This window comes from Melozone crissalis, unplaced genomic scaffold, assembly GCF_028551555.1.
Source record: "Melozone crissalis strain CALT ecotype California unplaced genomic scaffold, PUWL_Pcris_2 ptg000081l_1, whole genome shotgun sequence".
In the NCBI taxonomy this organism is placed as follows: domain Eukaryota; kingdom Metazoa; phylum Chordata; class Aves; order Passeriformes; family Passerellidae; genus Melozone; species Melozone crissalis.
In genome coordinates this window covers 16,671,249-16,698,309 of record NW_026535858.1, presented here as the reverse complement: position 1 = coordinate 16,698,309, position 27,061 = coordinate 16,671,249, and the positions used below count along the sequence as shown (strand labels likewise).

Below are 27,061 nucleotides of genomic sequence, written 5' to 3'. Positions count from 1 at the left end.
AGCCTGCAACCCTTGTTGTCCCTACAGCTGTGCTGGAGGAAGCACAGGTTGGGCAGCAGCCTTCTCATGGTGCTAAGATTAATAAAAATGCATCCCTGGACAAAGGAGCAGCTTGTGGGCCTTTGCCCCACCGTGCAGATTAATGCTGAAAGTATCTCTTTATCACACTCAGAGAGGAATGGGGAAGTTTTCCTTGATTTGGGTTTGGGATTTTTTTCAGACGTCTTGTCAACTTGTGATTTCCCATCATGGTGCAAACTGTTTAGCAAAGTTTGTACTCATCTTGCTTTTGGGCAGTGGTCTTCTCCCTTAGGAGACCAGAAAGTTATTGCTGTTTTCTCGGAATATTAATTTCTAGTGGAAGAGAAGGCCATGCAGGGCAGTCTTGACACATCACTCTTCTGCTGCCGACTTCTCTGGGAGCCAAAACATCACAGTGGAGTGCTGGGCACAGAGCTGCCCTCCTTTTGCACAAATACAGAGGAGACCCATCTTCACACCAAGGCTATTCCTTGCTATAATTTCTTTTGCTCCAAGATATTGGTGGACATAGTGGCAGAGACAGATAAGTCCTAAAGTCAGACTTAGAGCTGGATGAAACTGCCTGAAGAAAAAAACCCAGGTTTGTTGGTGGGGCATAGAAGGGTAAGCATGCGCCTTTTGTCCTTGCATTTAAAACCCTGGTTAAATCTGAGTTTAAGGGGAGGGGGAAAAAATTAAGCCATTTTGGATTGAGATAAACACTTGTGGTTTCATTATCATCTGCTGAACATGCGTGTAGAGTGGTTGTTACATGGCTTGAGACAGAGAAAAGCCATTGGGAAATTAAGAAAAAAAATCAGGGTATATCTTCTTCCTCCCTTGTAGATACTTCAGTCATTTATTGAAAATGGACAGTATATGGTATAGATGGGGCTTTCCCAAACATAAAAGATAGATGCTTTCTTCCCACAGATCTTCTGCAAGGAGATAATGTTGCTTCTCTTCAGGTTTCATTTTTTGATGCCTTTAAACAGTGCTGTGGTCATTTCAATTAATAGACTTGCATAAGCTGTTAGCAGGTTTTTTTGGTCTGATGTTGTGGTATTCCCCAATGAATCCAGAAGATTTGAGATGGCAGCTCCCAGCTAGTAGGGAGTGTACCAAAAGCCCTGATGGGTACAGGATGAGAAGCTGCTAAAAGGAAGGGCCATGGGAGTCTTTGATCTCTTCCATATATATCAGGGGACTCCAGCTGTCCCTGTACTGAACGTTTTTGGAAGGAATTGGTGTGAGAACATGTACATGCAGTGTGTTGAACAACTCATCCTTACCTGCCAGAATGAGAAAATAGGATGGCCCCAAGATGATTCCCCTGATTGATTTCTCTGCTGTGTGCAAGCAAAATCCCTCTTGCTAGGGACAATTCAGTGGGCACTTGGCACCACTGTATCTTCCAGCATTTAAAAGATTCTGCCTGCTTAAAGCAGAGCACAGGAAATGCAAACCATTAAGCGCATGTGACAGTGTTGTGACCAGGTGAAGGACAGCGGTAGGGAGTGGGGCACAGGCACGCAACTGCCAGCATCTTGAGGAAACGCCTGTTTGTTTGTCCTTTTTCCAAAGCCCTTCGGCTTGCAAGGGAAGCGACAGCAGAGATGTAAACAGGAAAGCTGGCTGCAGGGAGAACAAAGTCGGGGTTAGGAGATGCACGCAGTTGGCCAGAGGAAACCGAAGGTACTGGTGAGGAATCTCTGCCTGCTATAGGATTTAAATAATAAAATCCGTAAGCTATGAAATAGAATCATAGAACCACAGAATGGTTAGGGTTGAAGGAGACCTTAAAACTCGTCTTGCTCCAAAGACCTTGCAGGGGCATCTCCCACCACACCATGTTGCTCAAAGCCCCATCCAACCTGACCTTGAACACTTCAGGAATGGGGCATCCACAGCTTCTCTGGGCAGCCTGTGCCAGTGCCTCAGCACCCTCTGAATAAAGACTTTATTTTTAATATTTAACCTAAACCTGCCTTCTTTCATCTTAAAGCAGTTCCCCTTGTCCTACCACTGCATGCCCTTATGAAAATAGTTAATGCTGGATGTCCTGATCCAAGTCAGGCCTGGTGATACTTGGCAGTACCCTTTAGAGGAGGGAAAGCCTGCCTTGTGTTTTTTCTGTGTTCTGAAGGAGGCAGAATATGAGGATAACTCATAAATGAGCAATAAAATAGTTCCCACACTACTAAAAATGGAAAGCGGAATCATAAGTGTTAACCATCTTCCTGTAAGTCTGTAAAACAGCAGCTTGTTCCCAGGAACACTGAAAAGAAGAGCTGGACAAGGTACATTTTAAGGGCAAGATAATGTTTTACTAACACTGACAGAGAAGCAGAGTGGTCTGGAAAACTTAAGCTAGTTAGTTCAAGTCAGTCCCTGGCGAAACAGGGAGCTGGCTGACGGGAAGCACAGTCAACATCAGATTGGAGAGTGTGAAGCTGGACCTGGTCAGCACAGTTATACCAGAGTTTTCAGTGATTTTGGGAATGCAGGTGGATAAAGATTATCATATCCTGGTGTCTGCCTCTTGGTCTGCAGGTGGTTTTACCATTGAATATTGAGTTGCGGTGTGGGGCTTTCCAGGAGATAGTGCCAGCCCTCAGAGAGCAGTTAAGATGATTTGAAATCTAGAGGGAAGAAATTGGAGAGGACACAAAATTATATACCTGGTTTAGGATGTGCATAATTAGTCTGAGAGTACTCGCATGGTAAAAAAAGTTTATCCTAAAGAAAAGGAAAGAACAGATGAAGTGGTTAAAAGATTCACACTTAAGTACCTCTACTTTGAGCTAAGTATTAAAGTCCAAAATAAAAAGGGAGGAGCGAGGCCTTGGTTTTTCAGTAGCTTGTTTTTTAAACCAGTTTCCTATTGAGAAAATGAAAGTTTGCTGTGTGCCCTGTGATGTTGAGGCCATGTCACACAAGTAAGGCAAAGTACAGGGTTAGATTTCCTGGAGTACATTACAGCTGTTTGTCCAGCTATCAATTAGGAGCTGTGGAGGAAGGGTTTAATTAGAAGAAAAGCACATGAAGCTTTTCCGGCGTGGAGGAGCTCGGTGCATGTCATTTGTGTAACCTCTTTTCTGGTCATGGACGTTTATGTGGAGTCCTGTAAGATGCTCTTGGCACTTTCCTTTGATCTGTCTGCAGGAAAATGAAGCCCATATGGCCTCCACCCAGATCCTGGCTGGAAATACCCATCTATGCTGGGGTCATTTTTTTGTTGTCATACATATGTACAAAGGTCCATTCATCTATGAGAATGACATTCAAAATAGGGAAAACATGGTAATGATATGTAGCATTTCAGTGCTCCTGTAATGTTCAGCAGCCTAAAGCTTATCATAAAATGTCTGAAGTCCTTCTTAAGGATCTACTTTTGTGCTCTTTTTCCTATTTTTGCTATACTTCCTGCTTTTCCCTACAACACAGTTTAGTGATCCCAGTATTTAGGACAGCTTTGTGGACAACAGGGACAGCATAAGTGCAGTGGGTGTCTCTCAAGTGCTGGGCATAAAACTACACTGACCATATATGAGTCTTTTGTTAGGGCTTGTTGTTTGTTTGGAGGGCATTTGATTGTTTGGGGGTTTTTTTGTTAGTTCTATTTTGGGTTTTGTTAGTTTTTTAAATCTAAACAAAACTGGTGAAAAGTCACCTTCTTTACCTCCTTACAAGGCACAGCAAGCAGTGTTCAGGCAATATTGCTGTGGTTAATCTTGAATACTGCACTTAAGGTAGGTTACCTGGTGTTCCCAGAGGGTGTGCCATGACAAGTTTCAGTACTCCCAAAATGGACCTGGCCCTGCAGATACTCATACACCTCACCCTGCACTGGAATTGTGTGCTGAGGCATCTTTGTGCCCAGTGCACAACTGCCAGGGCCTGGTCCCAGGTGCTCTGTTAATGTTTTGCTGCAGAAGTTGAGCCCATTGACATGACTGCTGTTAACAAGGTGACTGAATTTCATTCTCTTCGCCACAAGTACTCCAGCAGCTACAGTGAAAATGGGCTCCTCTTGCTCCAGCCACTGTCTCTGCTCTTTGAACTGTGCTTGTGGTTGGCTGGCAGGCAGCAAAAGACACATCCACCACCTTGCTGGCTCTCCAGGTGCAGTGTTTACTTTAAATTTCTAACAGCAGAACCCTGTAGCAGCATGAATTTTGCTGGGAAATGGGGAAAGATATTCATGTGTTGGCACAGCCACTCACTGGTCCACGCTAGGAATTGCAAGAAGGCTTTGGAGGATGTTTCACTGGTAGGGTTGGTGTGCAATCTAGTGGACTGGGCAGTATTTAAGGGAAAAAATAATAATTATTTTAATTACAATTTTTTTTAAGAGCAGCAGCATTGCCAGCCTTGGAGCTGAGGTTTGTTAGCTTAACCTTAAGGTTAATGAACATGTGCAAAGGTGAGAACCCAACCAGTGAGTGATTCAGTTGATGCTGATCCAGTGACTTGGTATCTACTTCCTTTTGGAGAAAACCCTTGGGAGCAGGGCTTGAAGCCAGCTGAATGAGTCGGTGGCTCTTCTTGACTGATGCAGCAGCTTCTGGATGTACTCAAGAGGCGAGGGCATTATTTCCATCCCTATGGATTGAGCATGCTGTAACATTTGTGAAAGAGAGCTTTTTTCTCTCTTGCATTTTCACATGCAATGTTTGTCCCCACTTGCTCCTGACCCTGGGCAGAGCAGCAGCTTTGCAGAGGTTACCCAGGTGGTGGTTCAACCCAGCCCCATCAGCTGAGACCTGCCCCCCAGCAGCTGTGAGATTGCGGTACACAGGTACCACATTGTGGTGACTTTTCTGTGTGATTTGTCATACTGGAACTGTTTGTTGATGTTGCTCATCTGTAAGAACCTTCTGATGGTCCCAAGTTGCTCTGTGTGCTGACCCTTGAGTTTTTAGGAGGACCAGGGGCAAGATAGCCTGCAGACCAGTAGGAAGGCAAGAAAACATGAATGCTTGGGGATTTGTAACTGTTCAGGATGTTGTTTCAAAAACATGATTACAACACAGCTTATTCAAGGATAGTTTTGTCTTACACAGGGAGGCTAATTTCATCTTCCCCCATCCCTTGGGAGAAAAGCTTTAGAAACTGGACTGGCAGCAAAAAGTGCCAGGCAGCTTTCTTGAATTTTTCTGGCTGATGTTGCTTTGGACTTGTGTGCTGAGTTCTTGGTGGAGACAGATGAGGTTTGAGCTGATGGGTGCTGCATTAAGCATTTGAAGGTAAAAGCAGTGTTGCTGCAGAGCTTGAAGAGGAAAGTGAGGTGGCAGATTCTGGCACATCTGGATAGGATGAGATGTGGACCTGGGATGTGCAATTAAGATCTTAAAAAAAGCCCCATCTATTATTTTTAATTACTTGCATAGCATGATACTCTGACTAACCCATTGGTTGCAAATGCACTTCTACTAAGACAGACTATTCTCTGGCCATTAAGCTAAAAGATCTTATTAAGCTGTATATTGAAATTCAGTAAATGCAGCTGTCTGTTGATACCACTGTAACAAACTTCGCATGCTGCTTGTTGTCTTCATCCTGACTTTGGACTGTAGCTTGATTCCATTGTCATGACAAATCCAGCCAAGCTGCAAATAGGTGCCTGCACCTGCACATGTGCTCGCTGGGTGCTGGAGAGAGGAGTGAACAAATGTTGGAATGTCATAGAATCAAAATGGTTCGGATGGGAAGAGACCTTTAAAGGCCATCTAGTCCAACCCCCTCTGATGTCCCAGCATCCTTCATGTGGCCTGGTGTCTGCTCACTGGAGATGGGTTCAAACCTCGTTGGTCCTTAGCTTGACGTTTCCATGGTCCACACATGAAGTTTTGGGGAGTACCTGTGATTTTAGGTTGTCAGTTTCTGTAAAGTGGAGATGCAGCTTTCCTCTGAAGGATGATTGCAGGCAGCATGACCTCAGTCACCATTCTCCACCTTGGGGAAAAAGGGATTTTTTGTCCCAAATCAGGGTTAAAACCACTTGGATTTAAGGCAGACAGAAGCAGCTGATCCTGGAAACAGTTAGCTTTCTTCTCCCCTCCTGCCTAATCATCAGCACAGATTAGTTCAGAAACTGGGCAGGTATTTTTAGAAGCTGCTTTCAGAGCTGTAGTGTCACAATTTTTATTCTTGTTATCGGTGCTGAGGCATTTCTTGAGCAACATTTCTGCTTTAATGAGAGGGCGTTAGGGATCATCATAGAACTTGTGAGGGCACACACGACACCCTGGCTGAGCGAGAGGCTCCAGCAATGGTGAAGGTTCCTGAGCAGCAAGGGAGTGTTTGAGACACAGTGTCCAAAACAAAGCTCGTGTGCAGGGATGCTCTGTTGGCACTGAGGTTATGTGGGCTGCCAGCAGAGATTGGGTGTATGAGGATCCATAGTTGATAATTAGAGAGACCAACTCGTTGCCCACTGGAAGTATTTAAAACCCCGTTAAAAGTTGTGATGGAGGCAGACATATTGGAAGGCTGAGTGCTTCCTTCAAGCCTTCTGAGTTGTTTGGACCCTTGGTCCCAGCGCTGTGTTGGCAGCTTTTGGGAATGAAGTGCTGACAGGCTACCAGAGGAAATGACACCTGCATTCATCTTTGGACCTGTTTGCAGCCCTGCGTGCATGGGTGCTGTGCTGGGTGGCCTCTCAGCTGCTGTTAAACACCCCCATCATGACTTTATGGTAGCTGTATTGTAATTATTTTATTTTTTCCCAGCCTATAACCGGGGTGGGGAAACAAGGATCTTTGGTCGATGTTCTCTTCCGAGCCGGGAGGATATTGCGAATGAGTAATGGCCCGGCTGGGGCTGTAATGTGCAGAATACCTCTGGGATGACTCACCCCGCACAATGCAGCATATCCCTCTCGGAGACTGAATCACGGGTGGGGGCAAGCCGCCTGCCCGCCCGGCAGCAGCCGGGGTAACCGGAGCAGACACGGAGGCTGCTGGTGGCAATGGTGCTAAAACCGAGCAGGAAAGGTTTAAAATGCAGAGGAAATGGCATCCCCCAGCAGGTAAGTGTGCTCTGGCTGCGTATAATTCCATATTTTTTACTCCTGGGGTTCTTTTTCCTCCGCCTCTCCCCATCTCCCCCCACAGCCCTTCTGAATGTTGTCTAAACCAGCATATAATTTATCAGTGAATGTGTATGAATTCTTCTGTGAAACACAGCCTTTCATTTAGGGTTATGTATCAAATTTTTTTTCAGAACTAATGGTTTAATATTCACCCTTTCTTTAAATTCCAATAGGAAAAATAGATGCTGCCTGGGAAGCTGCTTCCCTTGATGTCCCTCTTCATGGACATTTGATGCAGTAGGGGATTTATAAAAAAAGGTTGAAGGCAAAACCAACGTGCGTGCTGGTTTTGATATAGCCAAGAATGTCTTCTTTTCTTTTTTATGTTCATTTATCTGGCAAAAGATGAAAACCCTTTAGATTTAGAGTGCAGTTATCCTGCTTACTCCCTCACCCCTCCTCTGATACAGACCCAGCTGGAACTGAGTCACAGAATTATTTTATTTTTTTAATATTTGCAAAATATTATCTGCTCTTCATAGTTATAACATACGTGTCATTGAGGATGTTTACAGAGGAGTAAATATAGTTGTAGTCTCTACTGATCAAAATGGAGGAGAGTGGGGGGAAAATTCAACTTCCTTTGGATGAGTGATTTTTCTTTTCTTTGTAAACTTTGAGTTTACAGGAATACTCTCTATATGTCAGCAGACATAATAATTCTTTATGGAATGCAGTTTCTGTGGTTGTCATTTTGTTGGGGGTTTTTTTGCTAAGTATTGCTGTTTATTAGCTCACATAGGGTAGCAATAACAGAGTGCTTGTGGTCAGTTTATGTTAGGAAAAAAATTAGGGTAGAACATGATTGTGTTTTTTTTTTTTTTTAGGTGGGGGAATCAATTCAGGATACATATCTTGTGAATCTACCTATTTGGCTGGCTGAACTTTTCTGTGACTTTTGCTTATCTTAAACGTGGTGTAAAACAAATACCATCTGTCATGCAACAACAATTTATTGCTCATTACTGTAAATGATAGTGCTAATTAGCTTCCTTGTAATTTGTTAATATTTTGTACTCTTGCACAAAACTAGGAGGACTTGAGGCTGCAACTCTTGCCTGTACTGCCGATGAGGTGCAGGGCAAATTATTCAAATGTATTAATACTGCCCTTTTTAACTTTTCAGGACATACTACTATGTGCACTTATAACTGTTTATTGCAAAATTGACCCATTCAACAAATTTGAATGAAGCTTTTTTAAAGAGATTTCATTGAATGGTTGGTCATTAAAAGTTCTGTCATTAGTATGCATGTCCCAGTGATGTCATGGCTGCTGTTTAGGGGGAAAAAAAAATCAAATATTGTTTTGGGTGTTTTTGTAACAACATTTGCTGTGACTTTTGGTAGCCCTAACACAGTTTCAGCAATGTTACATAAATGCTTCGATACAGACACAAGTCATAAGTTAATCTGCCCCAATGCTGTTAAAATGTCATTTTAATTCAAAATTGTGCGTGCAATAAGCTGATTTCTGGGGAGAGACCTAGAGTTGCATCAGTATCTTTGCTTGCCTATCAGCGTGCTTGTAAGCCAGCTTTTTTCCCTAAAAAGCTGCTTCCAGTTCATTTGAGGTTTTGCCCATGTGTATAGCACTTTGTGAGGATCACTGGGCAAGTCTGGCACAGGAAAGAATGTTATGCTGGCCAAAAAAAATTGATTTAGCCCATGCAGGACCACATAATATGTATACTTTTGGAAAAAATTTTATATATATATATATATATATATATATATATATATATATATATATATAAAAAATGTATGTATTTCAGGAATGAATTTTCCTATACTTCCTGGAAGGATCTGAACTAATTACAGGATTATGAAATCCCATTTGAGCTAGTTAGGATAGAGCTGTTTCTCATAAACTCAATAAAATCAGCCTTGAATGTTGAACAAACCTTTTGGTGAAAGGGTTCCTTTGTTCCTCACTGCCTCGGCATTTAAGGGAGATGTGGAGGCGGGCGGCTGGGTTGTTGCAGGTGTCTTGGTTTTTTGAGAAGTCCTTTTTCTTCTGGGGGAGAAAAAAACCAAAACAACAACAGGCCAAACAAAACTGCTATTAGTTTTTCCTGTGGAGGATTTTTGGATGCGCCGCAGTGCTGGAAGCAAAGCCAGGCTTGCCGAGCACTGGCTGTGGAGATCTGACCCCTCTTCGTTTTGACTTTGGGGCTGCTCTAGGCTCTACCAGCATCTCTGGAGCAAGGAATGTGGAGACTGAATTGTTTGTATTTACTCTGACTGTGGGGAAACTAAAATTTCCTAAGTGCCCTTTTATTCCGGTGGTGTTTGATTTGAAAAACAGAAAAATGCAGGTTGCAAATTGGTTATACAGGAGTTGGGTTGCAGGTACAGAGATTCTTTGTTCCTGGTGTGATGCAGAGGTGGGGGCAAGAAAAACTTTTGGGAGATTTTCCATGGTTTTCTTCAGATTCCATTCTAACATTTGATCTGGCCAGAGAGACACAGATGTCCTTTTTTCTTGGTGATATGTAGTGGTTTTGATACTTAATGAAAAAGTTTCAAACCTGCTGGAAATCTAAATGGTATGGAAATATCAACTTAATTTGCTATAGCTGCATACTCTCAGAAGTTTGCTTTCAAACAAATTGCTAAGTTAGGATTTGAAGAAGAAAATGCTGGTTATAATCTGCAGATATGTCACATTTGCAAGAAGCTTCACGAACCGACCAACAGATCAAGGAAGTGGGACTCCAAAAATAGCAGCTTTTAATGTCTCTGCTTTCTGGCTGTGGGATGAACTGCAGAGAGGAGCCTCACAATACGACTTGCAGCAATCACCTGGGTAGAATGTGATGGCTTTAACTCCAGCTGTTGGAGGTGCTGAGGCAGGGAAAACACCTGGCACTGTGAAATATATCCAGGTCAGCCAGAGACAGGTTATGCCCTAGTAATTGTAAAGTTACATTTGTTTGGATCCAAATAGTTTAAATTGTGTTTGTGTGCCTGATCTCTGCTGCTGTTGCATTAGCAGCCTCCTGCTGTCCTTTAGGGCTCTTCCCTGAAACCTGGGTTCTGGGAATGTCAGTGCATGGATTAAAAGACAGTAGTCCATAATGTTGAAACCCATTATGGGCAAATACCTTTTTTCTGAGACCTGGATCTCTCCTGGCCTTGTAAGCTGTAGAGTTGGAAAGGGAGGAAAATACCAAAGTGCCTTATGTCAGCAATATTGTGGAAGTTTATGATCTTATATTTTGGTCAAGTAACTTGGCTAGAGGGAAGAATAATACTGAATTATAGAAGGTGTCTGGGAAGTGTTTTAGATACTAAGTGTGACTCAAAAAAAAAAGTAGTAAATGTAGTGGGTTGGACTACATTTTCCTTCCTCCTTGGGAGTTTTAGACATCTCCAATGGTATCTGCAGTTGCTGCTTTGGAAGCAAAGTGGAAAAGAAGAGCAGCTGGTGGAAGGAAGTTGTCTGCTTTGACACTCCTTTTACAAAGACAGTGGTGAAATTAAACCTCAACTAAGGAGTGAATTGTTTGGTGTTTACTCCTGGATGCAGGATTGCAGCCACTAGCCCTCACTGGCCACACAAGGGGCTCATGGCTTTGTCCCCCATTAGTGTTGCTGGAGTGATGTGGTTTGTGTCTGAGAGCACAGGATGACGGCAGCCCCATGTATACATGGTGGAGGACAGCATTTCTATCAGCCTCAAGTGTCACCTGTCTTTTAGACACACAAATGCTTTGTGAGTTGTACTGCAGATAGGGAAACCAGGGTTCAGTGATGACAGAGGTCATATTCAGTCACTTCTTGTTTAGGAAAATTCTGTGTCCTCCAGAAGAGCTATTACACATGCACACTCCATTTTACTTTTATAGATATATATGCATACCCACGAGCTATAATTTTTAAAGAGTTCTCTTTTCCTTCCAATAAAAACAGCATGTGCTTTTCAGCACTACCTTTACTCCCCAAGTTCATTCTGTTTCTTTTTTTTCACTCAGGGTGGGGCAGGCAGACAACCTGGAGCAGCCCTGGAACGTGCTGGCTGGCTGCCATGCAGCTGGGTAATCCCTTCTGATACTTTCTTCCCGAGCTTTTAAGGCTGGTGAGGACAAATCTGAAGGGTTAAGATAGCATTTAAGAGCATAATTAAGAATAGTTTGCATGAAAAGCGTAGTACATAGGCCATAAAGCCAACAATTAGAGCAGTCTTTAAAGTTTCAAGGATCCAATAAAACAAGAGGAACTAAGGCTACTGTGGGGTTTTTTCTAATTGTTTCATTTTTAGCTATCAGTACCTCATTACTTGTAATGGACCAAATATTTTCATGTACCTCATTAACCATTTCTTATGAAAGAGTCAAATTGCAGTTACCATGATAAAAATGCAGATGGATGGCTTGGATGTGGTTGTTCTGCTACTCCAGTACACCAAGGTTTCATCAGCAGCACACACATGGGATTTGCTCCTCAGGATTTGGAATACTTGGAACCAGCCAGAGCCTTGATGCAGTCGCGTAAAATGAAATAGCAAAGAAAATAAACAGCTTTTACACTAAGGAAGCAAGATCCTTATATGGAACTGAAATATTTGAGTACCTCCCAAGTATTTATCAACACTGGCATGAGGGAAAGAAGCATTGCCTATTCTAGGCTTGTGGATGGAAACAGCAGGCAGGATTTAGACATAGAAGACTGGAGGAAGCTGCGTGTAGCCTTGAAAATTCAACATGAAGCTTCTGAGTCCTAATCCAGTGATTAAACCAAGATGTCAAGCACTCAGAACCCTTAACCACCTACTTCCTTGTATCCTTTATTTCTTTTTTTCCGAGTCCCTTAGCACAGGTTGCACTTTGGGAAATGTGGCTGTGGCTGGAGCAGAGCAGGAGTGGGGATGGGGCTCTGCAGGGAGCCCAGCGTCACTGGTGACTTTTGATCATGCAGGAAAGTGTGCCAAGGGATTCTGTTAATGGAGCCAGAGCTCTGCCTGCCCTGCCAAAGGTGAACCCTTCTGCTGGACAAGACTCTTGTCTAATAGGGGAACAGAGGTCACCTTGCAGGGGTACGGAATGGAAACTTTAATTTCTGGCTTATTATATTTAAGGAGGTTTGTCTTCAAGATGGGAAGAGCACAGTTTAAATGGTGTTATCTCGGCATGTGGTGGCAGAGCTTGTGAGGGCCGTAGGTCATGGATAGATGTGGATATGAAGGGGAAAACCATGTGGCTCTGTGCCCCACCAGATTGTCATTATAATGGGCAGGGATAGTCATGGCACCTAAATTTAATGTGTACGTATCCAGTAATACTCAGATGTAATTACAAGCCTATAGAATTCACTGAGAGGTGATGGAAATGTGTGAATAACTGACAGGAATCACAAAGTACTGAGTAGCTGCTTCTTGCTTAATTTTCCTTTAAGTGGACAATTTCTGCAGCGAAGTAACTGAAGGCAACATTACTTTTGGGACTGCCAAAGTCTCCAACTGCTGCCATAAAAGTGAATGGTTAATCCTGCAGGAAGTTATAATGCTAGTGGCAATTTTCAAGTGTGGAAGGAGAAGCAGCAGTTTCTGTGGATGACTTTTGTGGGAGGATAGGAGGGAAGGTCGTACTGAGCGGCTCTGACTTCAGAAGAGAGCTAAAAATAAGTCCAGAAAGGATCCTTGGGGAATAGTAGAAAGATGTAGAAATGTATAGTTGGCTTTCTTTGTACTTAATCTGCTAATTGTTAATCCTTATAGACCATATGGGAAAGGTACAAGGAAGAAAACAAAAACTGTCTTGGATGGAAGCAGCTCAATTTTTGCACAGTAGGAAATTAGCTGAAGTATTTTGTTTATTTCTGAGCATCAGGAAGTCAGGAGATTAAAGCTGCCACTTCAAAATCTAGAAACAGGTTTTCATTAAAAAATAAAAAGGTAACTGGTTCAATTTATAGACACACTTGCCCTATTTACTGTACCAGGAAGCTGCTATAAGGACTCGAGCAAAAATACTCTTAAAAACATCATTTCTCAGTTCTGTGAATACCTTGTGTGTGTCATCTGTGGTTGTGTATCGGATTGGAAAGCTTTTTGTCAGCCATTGCAAAGTACTCAGGGCAGCAGGGGATGAACTTCTGGCATCTGTGCACTGCTGTCATTGCATAGGTCCAGTGAGAAAGTTGGCATATCCATAAAATAAAGGCTGTGAAAAGAAAATTGCAGCATGTGTTTTGTGAGATCAGAAGAGATAAGCTGGTCCCAGAAGATGCTCACTGCTTCCCTTGGTTTGTCCTCAAACTGCTTTCAGGTAGGATCTGTGAGGCTGCTTAGATGCTTAGATCTGGTTGTGTTAAAGAAAGGGAGGCTTGGAGTTTAAGTGTTAGCACCTGAACTGCTGCAAAAATAGTCTGAAAATGAGGCAGTTTTACCTGGTGCACGATGAAGAAAGCTACTGCTGCTTGTCATGCTGTACAGGATGCTGGGAAAATATCTGGATACAGAGAGGAATTTCTCTCAATAAAGGATAATACCTGTCATTTTGAAAGGCTACCTCATGGAGCCCTCTGTGTGTTGATCTTCCTTCTCCTGGTGAGGTCACCTGGTGGCCTGGAGATGAACAGTCCATGGGCACGTCCCTTTTCTCATCCCTGTTGATGTTCCCAGGTTGGAGTGCCCTGCAGCAGCTTTGTGGGCACCTTTGGGTGCCTCAGCAGCTCTGCAGCCGACAGCGCCGTGGCTGTGTGTGGCTGCCATCCAAGGCCAGCGTGGTGACCTTCCTGTGAAGGTGTCACACCATCGGTATCCCCGTGTCAATCGATGTCCAGCGCGCGATGGGCGGCACGAGGACAGAGAGACTCCTTTGGGTGTTTCCAGCAGCTCTGTGCTGGGGACAGCCCATCTTAGCTTGCGTGTTCTGTGCAGCGTGTGGCTTCTGCTTACTTTCTCTAGGGGCTTCTCTGCTTCCAAATGACTTTGGTGATGTCCCCAGTGGATGATGGAGCAACTGCTTTGTGGGAAGGGTACAGGGGAGGCCTGGAGTCTCCCACTGTGGGGGCTCTTCTAAACCTTTGTGGTGGGAATCTGGATTATCCCCAGATCTTAGGTGCTTCCAGAATAGCTTCTTGTGAGGTTAGGAGGCTCTGCCTTTCAAAGCCCAAAGTGAAAGGCTGGTGAGACTGTTTTAGGGCATGGTATGGTCCTGATGACCTGAGCTGAGCTGATTCCCATCTCCTTTCATCTGAGGTACCAGCTGGAGCCACATTTGTGGGGTTTTCCCCGTAAAACTGTCACAGATGTGGAGGAATTTGAGTGTCATCTTCCAAAGCCCACTTCATTAATTGGATCACAGAAACCTTGAAACACTTCTTTCGTGGGTTATTTGAGCTCCATGTGTTCTTCCAGTACTTTGGAGACCTGATGCCCCAGTGTGGGAATTGGCTTTGGGTCTGGGTCGCCCCACTGTCTTGGTCCCTGTCCCTATCTGCAGGAGGCAGAGAGTGTCAGAGACCACAGGTTGTTTGATCTGTGTGTTGACATCTGGAAACCTAGCAGGCTCATTCCTTGAGGTTTGGTGGGTCTTTCTCCTACGATGACTGGAGTGTTCAGGCCATCCATGACAGAGGTGGTCTTCCATCCCGGGCAGAAACTCTCCGTTGGGGTCAGCGCAGCGCCGTCCAAATACCACCCTCAGGAAAAACTGCTGCGGTGTGACTGATGCTCACAAAGGTTCTGTTTTTGTTGTGTTGCAGTGACAGCTATATTGTGCGAGTCAAAGCTGTGGTTATGACCCGAGATGACTCCAGTGGGGGATGGTTGCCGCAAGAAGGAGGCGGTCTCAGCAGAGTTGGCGTCTGCAAGGTCACGTACCCGGAGGGCAATGGAAGAAGTGGATTTCTAATCCATGGTGAAAGGCAGAAAGACAAACTGGTAATAGACCCTAATTCAACTTTTGTCTGTTCTTATGATGAGAATTATCCCAAATCTATTGCTATTGTATTCTTGTGCAAGTTTTGTTTTTTTCTTTTTTAAATATATAAAAAAACAGGCATGTGGAAATAATACTGGATTGGACAAAACAAACCCAATCCTCATCTAGAATTGCCATCTTTTGCTACCTAGGCTGGTGTGATGCCACCTGGAAGGAGCAGGTAAATTTTTGACATACACATGCGAAGATCCCCTTTGAATGAAAGAGGGCCTGTGGTTTTTTCTTTTTTTTCTTAGACCTAGTGCGGGGGTAAGTGAGAAGTGAATTGAAGTGTAAAGAGCCCATGAAGCCAGTCACATTGCACTGAGTAATGCAGTGCAAGCCTTTTAAAAGGGCCATGAATTATTTATGCTGCATGCTGTTCAAGGTTTGAACAAGCTGAGTGAGAATATGAAGACAAGTTGTCTCTTATGAATTGACACACTCAGTTTCTCCTGGTAGCTGTTTATCTAAAAAGGAGCTCTCTTGTATCCCTGCACAAATCAAATTAATAAAGCCCTTTCCTGATTTCCAGGGCCACTTGAAATGTTATTGTTTATCTTGTTTTTATGTATTTGATTCTTCTGAAATGCACTCTGTGAAGATAGGGGCTAGCTTAAAAGCAGTACTTCCTGCACAGGCTCAAAAAATGCATTATTTGAGTCAGAAATGATCTTGCTTTCAAAAAGACTGGTGTTTTAAAGCTGTTTCAATTATGGCTTGTCTTTTCCAATGTTGTTTGCTTAGGGTGCTTTTTTTGACATTATTTGGGAGCCATGGTTATGTTTTTGAGGGGTGGAGTAAGACATGACAAGCCATTCCTGTTGTCCCTGAGCATCACTCTAGAGATGGGTTTTGGCACAGCACAACTTGACATGAGTGTCTGGCTGGGGGTGAACAATTTAAAAACAGTGAGGGGAGTGTTGCAGCATCTCCTAAATCTGGTGCTGGTGGATAAAATTTCTGTTGAGTGAAACTATTGAGGGGAGAGGTTCTCCTTCCTCCTGAGCCCCCTGCTAGCTTAACCTGTGCCACACTGGGTCCAAAACATGCTCCTGGGGTAGGGAGTGAGCGCCTACTCAAAGCACAAGCAAAAGATGAATGTGCAATAGTTTTGCGAACAATTACCATGTCTGGTGTTTATTAGTCATGATTTGGTGTTCCCCTATGTGAGGCATGACTTGGCTTGCTTTTTGGGTCCAGCCTGAGACGATGCTGGCTGTATCCTTGGGGTGGGAAAAGTGACTTTGCTCCTCTTTTGGGGCTCACGCCCTCCCAGGTGGTGCTGGAGTGCTTTGTGAAGAAGGATCTGGTGTACACAAAGGCAAACCCCACCTTCCACCACTGGAAAGTTGACAACAGAAAGTTTGGGCTCACCTTTCAAAGCCCCGCTGACGCTCGAGCCTTCGACAGAGGAGTGAGGAAAGCCATCGAGGACCTCATTGAAGGTAGCGTGGGGTGGACACTGCACCCTTGGAAGAGTGGGCGGGGGGTTTGGGTCGGGGAGCTGGGGAGAGGGAAGTGTTCAAAATCAGCTCTTGGGCTTGGAGGTCTCTTGTGCACATGTCCAAGTGCAGCTGGGGCCCTTGTCCTACAGTGAGCCAGCCCTAGCTTTAAGAATTGAGTTTTCTCATCCCTTAGAAGAGATAAGGTATTTCAGTCAAGTATTTTTCAGTCCTGTCTGTTCAGACTTCTCCCTGTTATTTATCATCAAGTTTGTTGTTAGTGCTTTTTTTGATAAACTTGGGTTTTACACTAGTGATGGCAACTCAGACACCCCAGGCTCTTTATTTGCAGTCAAATCTCATCTGACTGAGTCTTTGTTAAATTCCTGCCTGGAGCTGAATAAAACTTAGTTTGGTTTTGGTTTTATTTTGCAGTAATTAGTTGTGTCTGCATCCTCTTAGTTGAATGGTAGTTCTTGAAGACTTTGTTGTGTTTCTGGGTGTTGTTTTTTTAATTCTGTAAAAAATGCGTTTGAATTGTCTGTGCTTTGAAGTTGTCATAAATTTTTCCTTTTCACATTTCATTGCAATCAGGCAATCACAATACAGCTACAATTCAATTGTACTTTATTTTAATGAAATTTGATTCTTCATGCATTTTTTCTTGATTTTTTTTTTAGCCATACTACTTTATGTAGGGACTTAGAGAAGCCTTTTGCCTTCTCTTCCAGTGTGACCAGGATATTTTTATATACAGATGGTACATTTTCTGAGGATATTAACTCAGATGTATGTACAGATGTGTATTCTTTTTGAGGACATTAGCTCCATAAGACATCTTCATGTTCTGGATGTCCTGTCTTTGCTTTAACATGAACATGGTAGATATTGGAAGAGAATTAATCCCCCAGGGCTCCTTGCTGGTAAATACCTCATCAGTGAGAGGAAGGATGTTCTCAGAAATTTGCTTTTTTCTATGCCATTAACATGAAGAAGTTCCAGGTAGACTTGCTTCTTTCTTCTTCTTGTTAAAACTGTGAATCATTTTGAGTCATAAAAGTGATGTTTTATGAAGGTGGCATGGGATTGTGCAAAGTTTCAAGGAGATAATAACTCAAATGTATTGAATAGTGTTTTGAAGATGCCAGTGGTTGGCAACTCCTGTTTTGCTCTTCTTGATCCATTTTACAGTGGAGGTATTTGAAATCAAGTTCTGCTGTATCTCAGATACTTCAAAATCAGCAAATCTATATTTATCCCATTAACAGTACAGGCTGATTCTCATGAATGTGTTCCTCATTAACTTCCAAATAAGGCTTTCTGAATGAAAAACAATAGTTTGTTCATGCATACACAGTGTTGGGCAGTAGATTTAATTTATCCTTCATTTTTTGTTCACATACTTGATCAAATTCAGCAGGTAATATTAAGCACGACTGAGTGTGCATTCAGAACTTAACATCATGTAATCACTGCTTTATTGTGAATATTTAACCAATTGTTCATTCCCTGTAGCATCAGAAGTTTGGGACACAGGTACAAGAGCCCTATGCAGCACCATAGAGCTTCAGATTTTTTTAATTTTAAAGCTAATGTAGCAAATGGCACAAATGTTTCCACATTACTCAGTGTTTTAAGTGGGCTTTCACACTTAGCTCTGCACATATTCATGATGATGCAACTGAGAGCAGCCAAGGCTGGTGCCAATAGCATTATATAAAACGCATTATTTTAACAAATTTCCAGAATGAAGGTGGTACAAGTCGTTGTACTGTGTTGGTCAGAGATGTGATGTGGGCATAATCCACTCTAGCAGTGGGCTTCCATCAAAAAATAGACATTTGACTTGAGGGTTCTCTCCCCAGCAGATCCTCTGGCTGTGCCCACCCTCCTTGGCAGCCTTAGGGCAGATGAAGCCAGCCAGGAAGGGGGTCTGGGGTCTTGATTGGGTGTAGGCAGAGGAGTCACTCCTTTTTAGGTACAGCATAAATTTGGTGTCAGGTGCAGCAGTGGTGAGCATCCCCTACCTCGAGGCTGTTCTGTGATCTGGTGCTCACCAGGCCCTCGAGCAGCTCTGCAGGAACACCTGTGGGGTGAGAAGATTTTTTGATATGCTTCCCTACTCTTCCAGAAGATTTCCTAATGTACCTAATGAAAATTGCACCCCAGTATTTTTCTCTTGTCTATGGTTTTACACATATCAGCTCCTTTCAGATACTTTGTTTACATTGGGCAAGATGATTCTTTGAGAAGCAGGTGATAGAGAAGACCTTTTAAGTATATAAAAACTTACACAATTAAAAGGAAAAAAAATACAATCTTAACTCTTCATTGTCAAAGTGAGGTTCATTTTATTTTAAATTATAGGTTATTTCTTCCCCCCTGCCCCACATTTAGGGAGTAAGTGAAGAAAAACTCATATGTGATTTCTTGACAGCTGAGAATCAGTCTGGAGCACTGATTAGTACATAGCTTTACCATTCTTCAGAAATTAGTCTTCTGTAATTGGAAATGGTAACTGCTATTTTTATCATTGTTAATTAGCATTGGCAGTCACACAGTTGCGTTTCAAGAAACACTTTTTCAAGTTTTACCTCTCCAACCCAGCTACCAGCAGATGGGTTGTTCTTCCTTAATTTCAGCCACTCTTTTGCACATCTACAACACACAAACCTCTGAGAATCCAAATGTTTAACAGCCTCAAAAAAAAAAAGTTTCATTGAAATGTCATGTGTTTAAAAAGCTGTTGGTTTGTTTTTTTCTAGGATCTACAACTTCCTCGTCCACCCTTCACAACGAGGCCGAAGTCGGTGATGATGATGTCTTCACTGTGAGTACATGTCAGCCAAGCTCCTTCTCTCTATGCTCAGGTTTGCATGGTCAGGTTAGAAGGGATTTTTTTTTTTATGCCTCAGGGCTGGCATTCAGCCACCACCGTGTTTGGACACTGGGTGTGTTTTATTTGATGGAAGTATATCCTCTACAGAATGTGAGGCCTCTTGTTGGCCTCCTGTCGCCACGGGAAAAGCATGTCAGAGCAGGTGATGTCAGCAGCTAGAAGTGAAGAAATAATCGCCCTTGAATTTTCTTTTGGCTTAGACAGAGGTGGTGCACACACCTGCTAATACTGCTGTCTGTCTCTGAGAAGCTTCCTGCAGACTCAGGTGGTTAGCAAGGGTACTGCTACTGAGATACGTATTCAGGGAAATAAGGTTTTGGATCACAGTTGTAAACAAGCAAACTTCAAAGGTATTTCACCTGTACATGGAATGTAGAAAGTTCAGACTGGTGTTCTTCAGGTGGAAGAGGGCACAGTAGTGTGGCATCTGTCTAAGCAGCAGTGACTTAAACAGGAGTGAGCTGTTGGAGATTGATTTGTGGTGTTGTCTAAAATGTATTATGGAGTTTTGCTGAAACTAAAGCTACTAACTTCAAAAGGAAAGTTAAAAAGTTAAAAAAAACTTGTCAGGTGAAAATGTGACTGTGATTAGCACTATTCCGTGGGCTGGAAACAAGTTGCTGACATTGTATACTTCTTTGTTAATAAAGTTACTTGCTCACCTTAATTCAACCCCCATGGGCACATATTGGTTATTTTACAAATCCCCTCGTCCTGTGGGGCCTGGATGGCAGGAAAGGGGAATGTGGGTAATCCTCAGTGCAGCAACAGCAAACTCAAAATTGTCTTTGGGATACTTCTGTGGATTTTTAGGGTGAGGGAGGAAAAAATCAGTACAAGCATCAAGCTGCTTGAAAAAGAGTCCTGGGAAGCATTCAAAGCCAAAAGGTGTTTTTTGAGGGTGACGCTTTGCCAGCATGGGACCACATCAGATTCCCTGCTGAGCTTTGACCAGATCTTCCCGAGGGCCAGCATGTTGTCCACATCTGTCCTTTTGTCACGCTCAGGGAGACAAACAACAGCAGGCAGGGTTAAAAGGTGACTTCCTGCACTCTGCAGCAAAACTATCATTAGCAGCTGCTTCCCAACTACCTTCCAGAAGTGATTTATGGGCACTGGGGGAGGCACCAGTGCAGCCAGAGCCTTTTACCAGTAGGTCGTGCTTTGTTCCCAGATCTGCTGGACTAGCTGTGCTCTGCTGAGGGTGGACAGTCACTCTTGATGTGCCTGTGGCTCTTCTGTGCTCATCAGAAAGCAGATGACTGTCCAAATGTGCCTTGGATGGGTGTGTGCCAGCTCTCAGTGGGTTACACAGTGGGATACTCAGTGTTTAAGCAATGACAAGTGGCCTGTGGAAACAGGAGAGTATATATTTGCTAAAATCCTACTGGCTGGTGTTCAGGCACCTGGGAGTGCTCCTGAATTTCTCCATAGTCTTAATCTTGTGGCTGAGTGTTGATTTTTAAACTCAAAGAATGATTTTTACAAGGAGGAAGACTGACTGTCCACCAGTTTGTTGCCTTTAAGTAGGAGGTGCTTTACATATAAAAAGTTGGATGAATCCTTCTCCAGCTGCATCAAAATCAAATTCCTGCATTCAGAATGAAGAGCCAGAACTGGAGGAGATTTTTCCCACCTACTTGCCCCTGGGGAAGTGACAGGTGTCTCCCTGCCATGCAGACATTTATGGGTAGGAGGCCTGATGCAGAAGGAGGAACAAGCTGCTCAATAGCATTAGTAAGGAGGCAAACCTCAGCAGTGTTGGCATCTTGTTGGCACCTGGGGAATGAGTTGTGTCCTGTCTGGCAGTGCTCTCTGCAGGGGTTTGTGATCTCCAGGGTGCAAGAGGGACCTCGCTGGTGATGGGACCTTGCATGGTGCTATTTGTCAAGATGGCACACCAGGGTACATGTGTTGTCATACTCCAAAAATAAGGCTCTGGGGACATCTCCTTCCCCAATATGTCTTTGTATTTCTGGGATGAAGTCTTTCCTTTTCCCGCAGTCCTTAAGTTCTTCAAAGATCTCAGCTTCCTATTTATCTGGTAGGTTATGGTGAAGTATGAAGACTGCATAAGCCAGAAATAACATACTGAAGCACAGAGCAGTTTAAAACTGTAAGAAATTGGTAGGGCTGTGAAATGTTTTATTTTTACCCTTCTCTTCCATTCTTTCTATGCATGTATTTTTGACTTGTGTATCGTAGTCCATTTGGTCATCCTTTCACACAAAACTTCTCTGCAGCTTTCTGTAAACTCTTTTCAGCCACAGCAGTGGATTTTTTGTGTTTGGTTTTTTCTCTGTTTTAAAGAGAAAATACATTTGTTCTTTTTTATTTCCTAAGGTAGTTATTAAAATCTTCACAATCCTCCCCCTCTCCCACACATGCATGAATAAACTTAACTGCGTGCGGCAGAATTTTCAAAAGTATCTGCATGATTGAGTCATTTAATCAGTCATTTACCCATCTCTGAAAACCTCAGCCATTGCTGCTGCACTGCTGCCTCAAATATTTGGCCCGAGGTCCTGCTCTTCCTGAAGGTGTTTCAATCTGTTCAAGCACAGTGGGTCCAAAACTTCACATTTCTGAGGCTGCTTTGTGGCCGGCCACCCCGACTTCATCGTGCACAGATGTTTGCACCAGCATAATGCTCCCAGCTGTAGAACACCCCCCTCATTCCATACAAGCCCTGACCCCGACACAGCTCTTGGCTGTTGATTGATGCTGGGCTTCTATAAAGCCCCTGCTCCTGTTAGCTCCAGTGTGGCCGCGTGGGATGTGCGTGGTTCCATGTGTGCATCATCCGTTCTGCTTATTCCTCGGCCAGCCTGCAGCCCTTCCAGGCATCCAGCAGGGTACTTCTTCCATGGCAAAGGTGGAGATGGAGCTCTCCTGTGGCCTGTCACCTGGTGTGGCTTAGTGGAGCATCATTTTCTTGTATCAGAAGTTGGACTTTTTTTTGGGTTTTGAATAATCTGCAGCTGTGGCTGTGGGAGCATTCACTGGGTGTCAGTAGTCTTGTCTCCTGCCATAAATGTAATTTGCAGAGCCAAGATGATAACTTGGGCAGCAGTATCCTGCCCCATCCCTATGGCAAACACTCCCCATCCATCTTTCTGAACCCCATATATCCCCATGGGTTATATCCTTAAAAACAGGACTTTGCCAGCTAATACTTCTCCTGTGGCTTAGACCTACAGCAAACAACCTGTTCTGAAATTCATACCTGACAGGGCAGGAAACAACAGTGTATAGAGCTAAATGTCACAGCCTCAAGTTGAAAAATACTTATTTCTAAAATGAAATCTCCATTTAGGAGTTTTAACAATACGTAGTTGTGTTTCTTGAGTTTCAGATCCTCCAAAGAGCCCATAAATGTTTTCCATATGTTAGCAAATAAATTTCTTCTGTCTTGTACATTATAAATCGTCCTCTCAAGAGATGGAATCTGAGTAAGACTGGCCATCCGTTCTGCCTCCACTGGGGAAACACTGTCCATGCAACAGGCTGAGATTGTTCTGTTTGTCTTCATCCATCCAGCCTGCATCTTCAGCCTTCTTTAATTAACATTCAGTTCAGAAATAGGGTTTAACAAATACAGAATGTATTCTGTAATTCCTCAGCCACGGAATTTGCCATATAATTGAGTTCTTGTGTTAATTTTTTTTTCCTAATCTACACTTTTACTTTCAATTACAGATAATAATCCCACATGACCACGAAGTTAAAATTGTGAATTGATTCCAAGGAAAAAAGGTCAATGTCTTCCAGAGTCTGCAGAGTACCTGAAATGGCCTCTTTTAGCATCCCATCTGAAAAAGCAGAGGTGTTTGTTCTGAAACCTTATGACCAGTTCAGCTGAAACACCACTCATGTGTTTTCCAGATAAATCTGCGGCCTTGTGCCTGCTTTAGTGCTAAAGAAAAGACACCCACTGGCAGGAGGAGCAGCAGCTCCCATGGTTGTTCTGGCTTGTGACTCTAAAAATGACTGCAGTCTCCCTTAACTTTAAGGGAAATATAAGGGAGAACACAGCAAAACTCAAGTGTGATATTCATGTTAAAATCCCATGTATTTTATATAATCAACAATTTTTTTTAAAAAACCCTATTTTTTGTTCAATATGAGACCTGGAGAGTTTGGCAGATCGAGCAGGCATGATCTAGAGGTGCATGGTTGAGCAGCAGAATTGTGTTTCAAGGTGCACACACTCAATCCATTGCTTCTCTTGTTGGCTCCTGGCTAAAAGCTTACTTATCTTGGTTCCCCAGCTGGAACAAGGGGGAAATACTCTCATGCTTCACTAAGGTGATACAGACAGATCTTGCTGCCGCTGCTTTTCTTCCTGACTTCCAGCAGAAGTCTTCAGGCTCGTGTTTTCACTATGAACTTGTGTGTTTGGAGCAATCCTTTGCCCCTTGTGCCTTTTTCTTGTCAGAACATGGATTCCTGTCCTTGGGGATGTTCAACTTAGGAAGTTTGTTATGTGACTTGGACACTGCTGACAGTCATTTCAGAGACAGACACAATTACCTCTTCTCCACCACAACAGTGCATATTGGGGCAGATGTTTGCATTACAGTCCCCCTTCCATCTCTTCTGCTTTCCTAATTAAAAAAACAGATTTATCCCTGCTGCCTTTCCTTGAAACCTTTTGTCTTCTTTCATTTCCCATCTGGGCCTCAAGCATGTTACAGCCTCACTATTAAAATTTAGAAGATTTATATTCGCTAGATAAACACTAAATCTAATTTTTCTTGCTGGCTTGGTCATTTCACATTCAGATGGTTCTTTTAAAGAACAACTGTGGCTTTTTTTCTTTAAAGTGGACAGTAAACCCAGTCCAAATACTTTGGAATATATTCATAAGTTCTGTGGGATGCTGGAGCATCTGTCATCCCAGTCCTCTGTGGAAAATGATGGTGCTGAGAGTAGATCAGCGCTGAGTTGTGAGATGTGTTTCAGTCAAAAGTTGAGCTCAGAGATTGAGGAGCCACAAGAGCTTGCAGTTTCCTTTTTTCTTAATGCCATCCTCAAACAGCCGAAGGGGGAAATGCATTTTGGAGGCACAGGGCTCTCTGTGGGAATGATGGGGTTGTCACCTCGAGCGGATCCACCTTGTTTGCTCCGTGAGGCTGAGCAGACCGACAGGGAGATGGTTGCAGTGACAGGACATGATGGCCTGCCTTCTGTTCTTCTTCCTGCCCAGCAGCCAGCTGTGCTCTGTGTGAGCAGCCAAAGGGTTCATTGCTGCTAGCCACATCCTCTGATGTCTGGATTTTGGGCTTGCATTGTAAACCACAGCTATTCTAATTCAGATTTTAAAGGAAAAAAAAAAAAAAGTACTTGCCAAGAAGAGAGAAATTCACACACAGAAAAACCAGCAGGCTCAAATCCTCCCCTCAAAAACCTGAAAAGATCCTGACTATCCACCAGTTTTAAGGCTAGCTGCTTTTTATCTGTTTGGGGCTTTTTCCTGCCTTCAGGTTAACTTTGCCCACACAAATTTACATCACTCAGTGGGAATGGATACCAATGCTGAAAGAGATTTTTCAGTAGGGAAGGTCAAGTGGAAAGTTTTTTCTCTGGCTGTCAGGTTTATTTTCTAGTGTTGTATTTCTCCCTTTCTTGCAGGATCTCTTGTTTCTTTCAAGTGGTGCTGGAAATTAACCCATTTATTTTCTTGCTCTTTCTGCTAATACAAGCAGGCTGTACTCACTGATAATTCAATACTATTGTCCCTGAAACAGTGGTATCATCTGGAAAGGCAGCTGCTCTTTTCCTTAAGTCCTTCAGAAATGCAGAGGCAATTACTGTGTACTTCAGCCTGTAGATTGTCCTTGCTTACTCTTAGTCATAACCTGTCATTTGGACAGAAGGATATATAAAAATTACTGTGGTGTGGAGGTACACAGAACATAAAATCTGTTTATTCTTGTCTATATAACAGATTCATAAGATTTAAGTGAAGAGCTCAAGGGAGCCGATAGGAGAAAGTTTGAAGGTTTGTTTGCTTTCTTTAAAAGAAAGGAGGGGGAGTAAAGGTCTTGCAGGTTTATCTATTGCTTTATTGTATTTATCATTAGGGTTTTTTTGCTTTTGTGTCACTCTCTGATAGGTAAAACATGCTTTTCTTACTGCAGATCAGAAATTGGCATTTTAACACAATTCCCCAAATTGACTGAATTTCTGTTGCTTTGGTGTTGTTTCACTCCAAGTGAATTACAAATAAGAACGAGTTATTAAACAAAAAATATCTGCATTGCTATCAGATATTCTAAGGCTCACTGCTCTGTAGTTTTTATGTAGCTAATTATAGCAATGACTGGGATTTGTTGAGCTACTTTGCTGAGGGTAAGCAATTTCTCTTGTCACAATTCTTCCTCTCAAGACCATTTTTTGTAGTGTATTTTTTGGCTCTGTACCATTCCCACATACAAACACAGTTGGTCATGCAGCGGGATTGGGATATATCCTGCAGGAAACGGAAATTTGATCTTTTGCTGTGGTGGAAGTTTCCTTATAGCTGCATCTTGCCAGAACTTGTGTTGTAATTTGTGCACCAGTTAAGCATTCAGATTTGTTCAGTTTGCCCCAGCAGTTGAAAAGAGATTTCCTTCTCTCCTCCTCTCCTAATTCTTTCCTCCTCTCCTTTTCTCCTTCTCAACACCCATTTTGTTCTTTCCCTGTGCTTGGATGATGATATGGTGTATTTCAGTGTACCAGCTCTTTACATTTTGTACTCTATTATTTTTGTTATGTACAACCTGACTTGCATTAATTTAAGTAATCTTCAGATTGCTGAAGGTGTTGTTTTCTTGCAGGATGACCTTTAAGATAAAAAGGGTCACCAGGAGACCTGCCTGTAGGATTCCTTGTACAAAGGTGACTTGGCTGGTGCCTCTCTAGCTGTAGTTTCGAGCTGGTGAATTTGTGATCAGAGTGTGTTGTAGCATCGTTTCAGTCTTGCAGTCAGCTAGCTGCCTGTTTGTCTTCTGAAAAAATAATTTGGCTGTCTAGTAATGTACTTAAACTATATGATGAGTTAAAGTGTCAAGCTGTTCATGAGCATGTTCCCTTTTAATTCATCTGAAACTGAATGCTGTAGTGCATTTGTGTATTTAGGGCACAAATGTGTCAGAAGCAAATATAACCAAGAGTAAATTGCCCTTTCATAACATACAGTAAAACAGAGTGGGAAAGGGGTTTGGTTTTTTATTTGTTTGTTTGTTTGGGGGGGGGAGGTGTTTTTTTTTTTACTTTTGCTTTTGTTCAGCTGTGGTTCCCAGGGCATTTCTTTGGTATTATGTAAGGGGAACCTGATTTGAGTCAAGAGGCCTGTGAAAAGCAAGTTATTTTTCAGCCAGCCCAGTTCCCCCACCTTGCTTTTGCAGCACAGTCATGCCAAGAGTGAAGTTGATGTGAGGGAGCAGGATTTGGGGTTGCAGGAGTTATTTTAGCACCTATATGAAACCACTGCTGAGGGATGCAGCTTGACTGATGCATCTTTAGCCTCAGCAGATCAGAGACCAGCTACTCCATCCCCCTTTTCCTAGCACAGCTGACTCTGTGCTGAGCCAACCCAGGGAAGTGAACCAAAAACTGGCCCTATAAAAGAAAGCGAATACTTTTCCGGTGGTTTAGCTCCCAGAGCCAGCTCGCTGTAGGGCTGG

At 43.0% G+C, this 27,061-nt stretch overlaps 1 protein-coding gene across 2 annotated transcripts in view; it reads left to right on the top strand.

The window, feature by feature from the left end:
* SPRED2 (sprouty related EVH1 domain containing 2) overlaps positions 1–27,061 on the top strand; it is a 59,162-nt gene that overhangs the window by 17,900 nt on the left and 14,201 nt on the right. The window contains exons 1-4 of one of the 2 annotated variants that reach the window (XM_054290188.1): positions 6,984–7,054; positions 14,827–15,004; positions 16,324–16,492; positions 19,255–19,319. In XM_054290188.1, the coding sequence (XP_054146163.1) occupies positions 7,038–7,054; positions 14,827–15,004; positions 16,324–16,492; positions 19,255–19,319 (429 nt within the window). In that variant the 5' untranslated portion in view covers positions 6,984–7,037. Of the gene's footprint in view, positions 1–6,983; positions 7,055–14,826; positions 15,005–16,323; positions 16,493–19,254; positions 19,320–27,061 lie in introns of those variants that run through there. The other variant, XM_054290187.1, reaches the window with a different exon arrangement.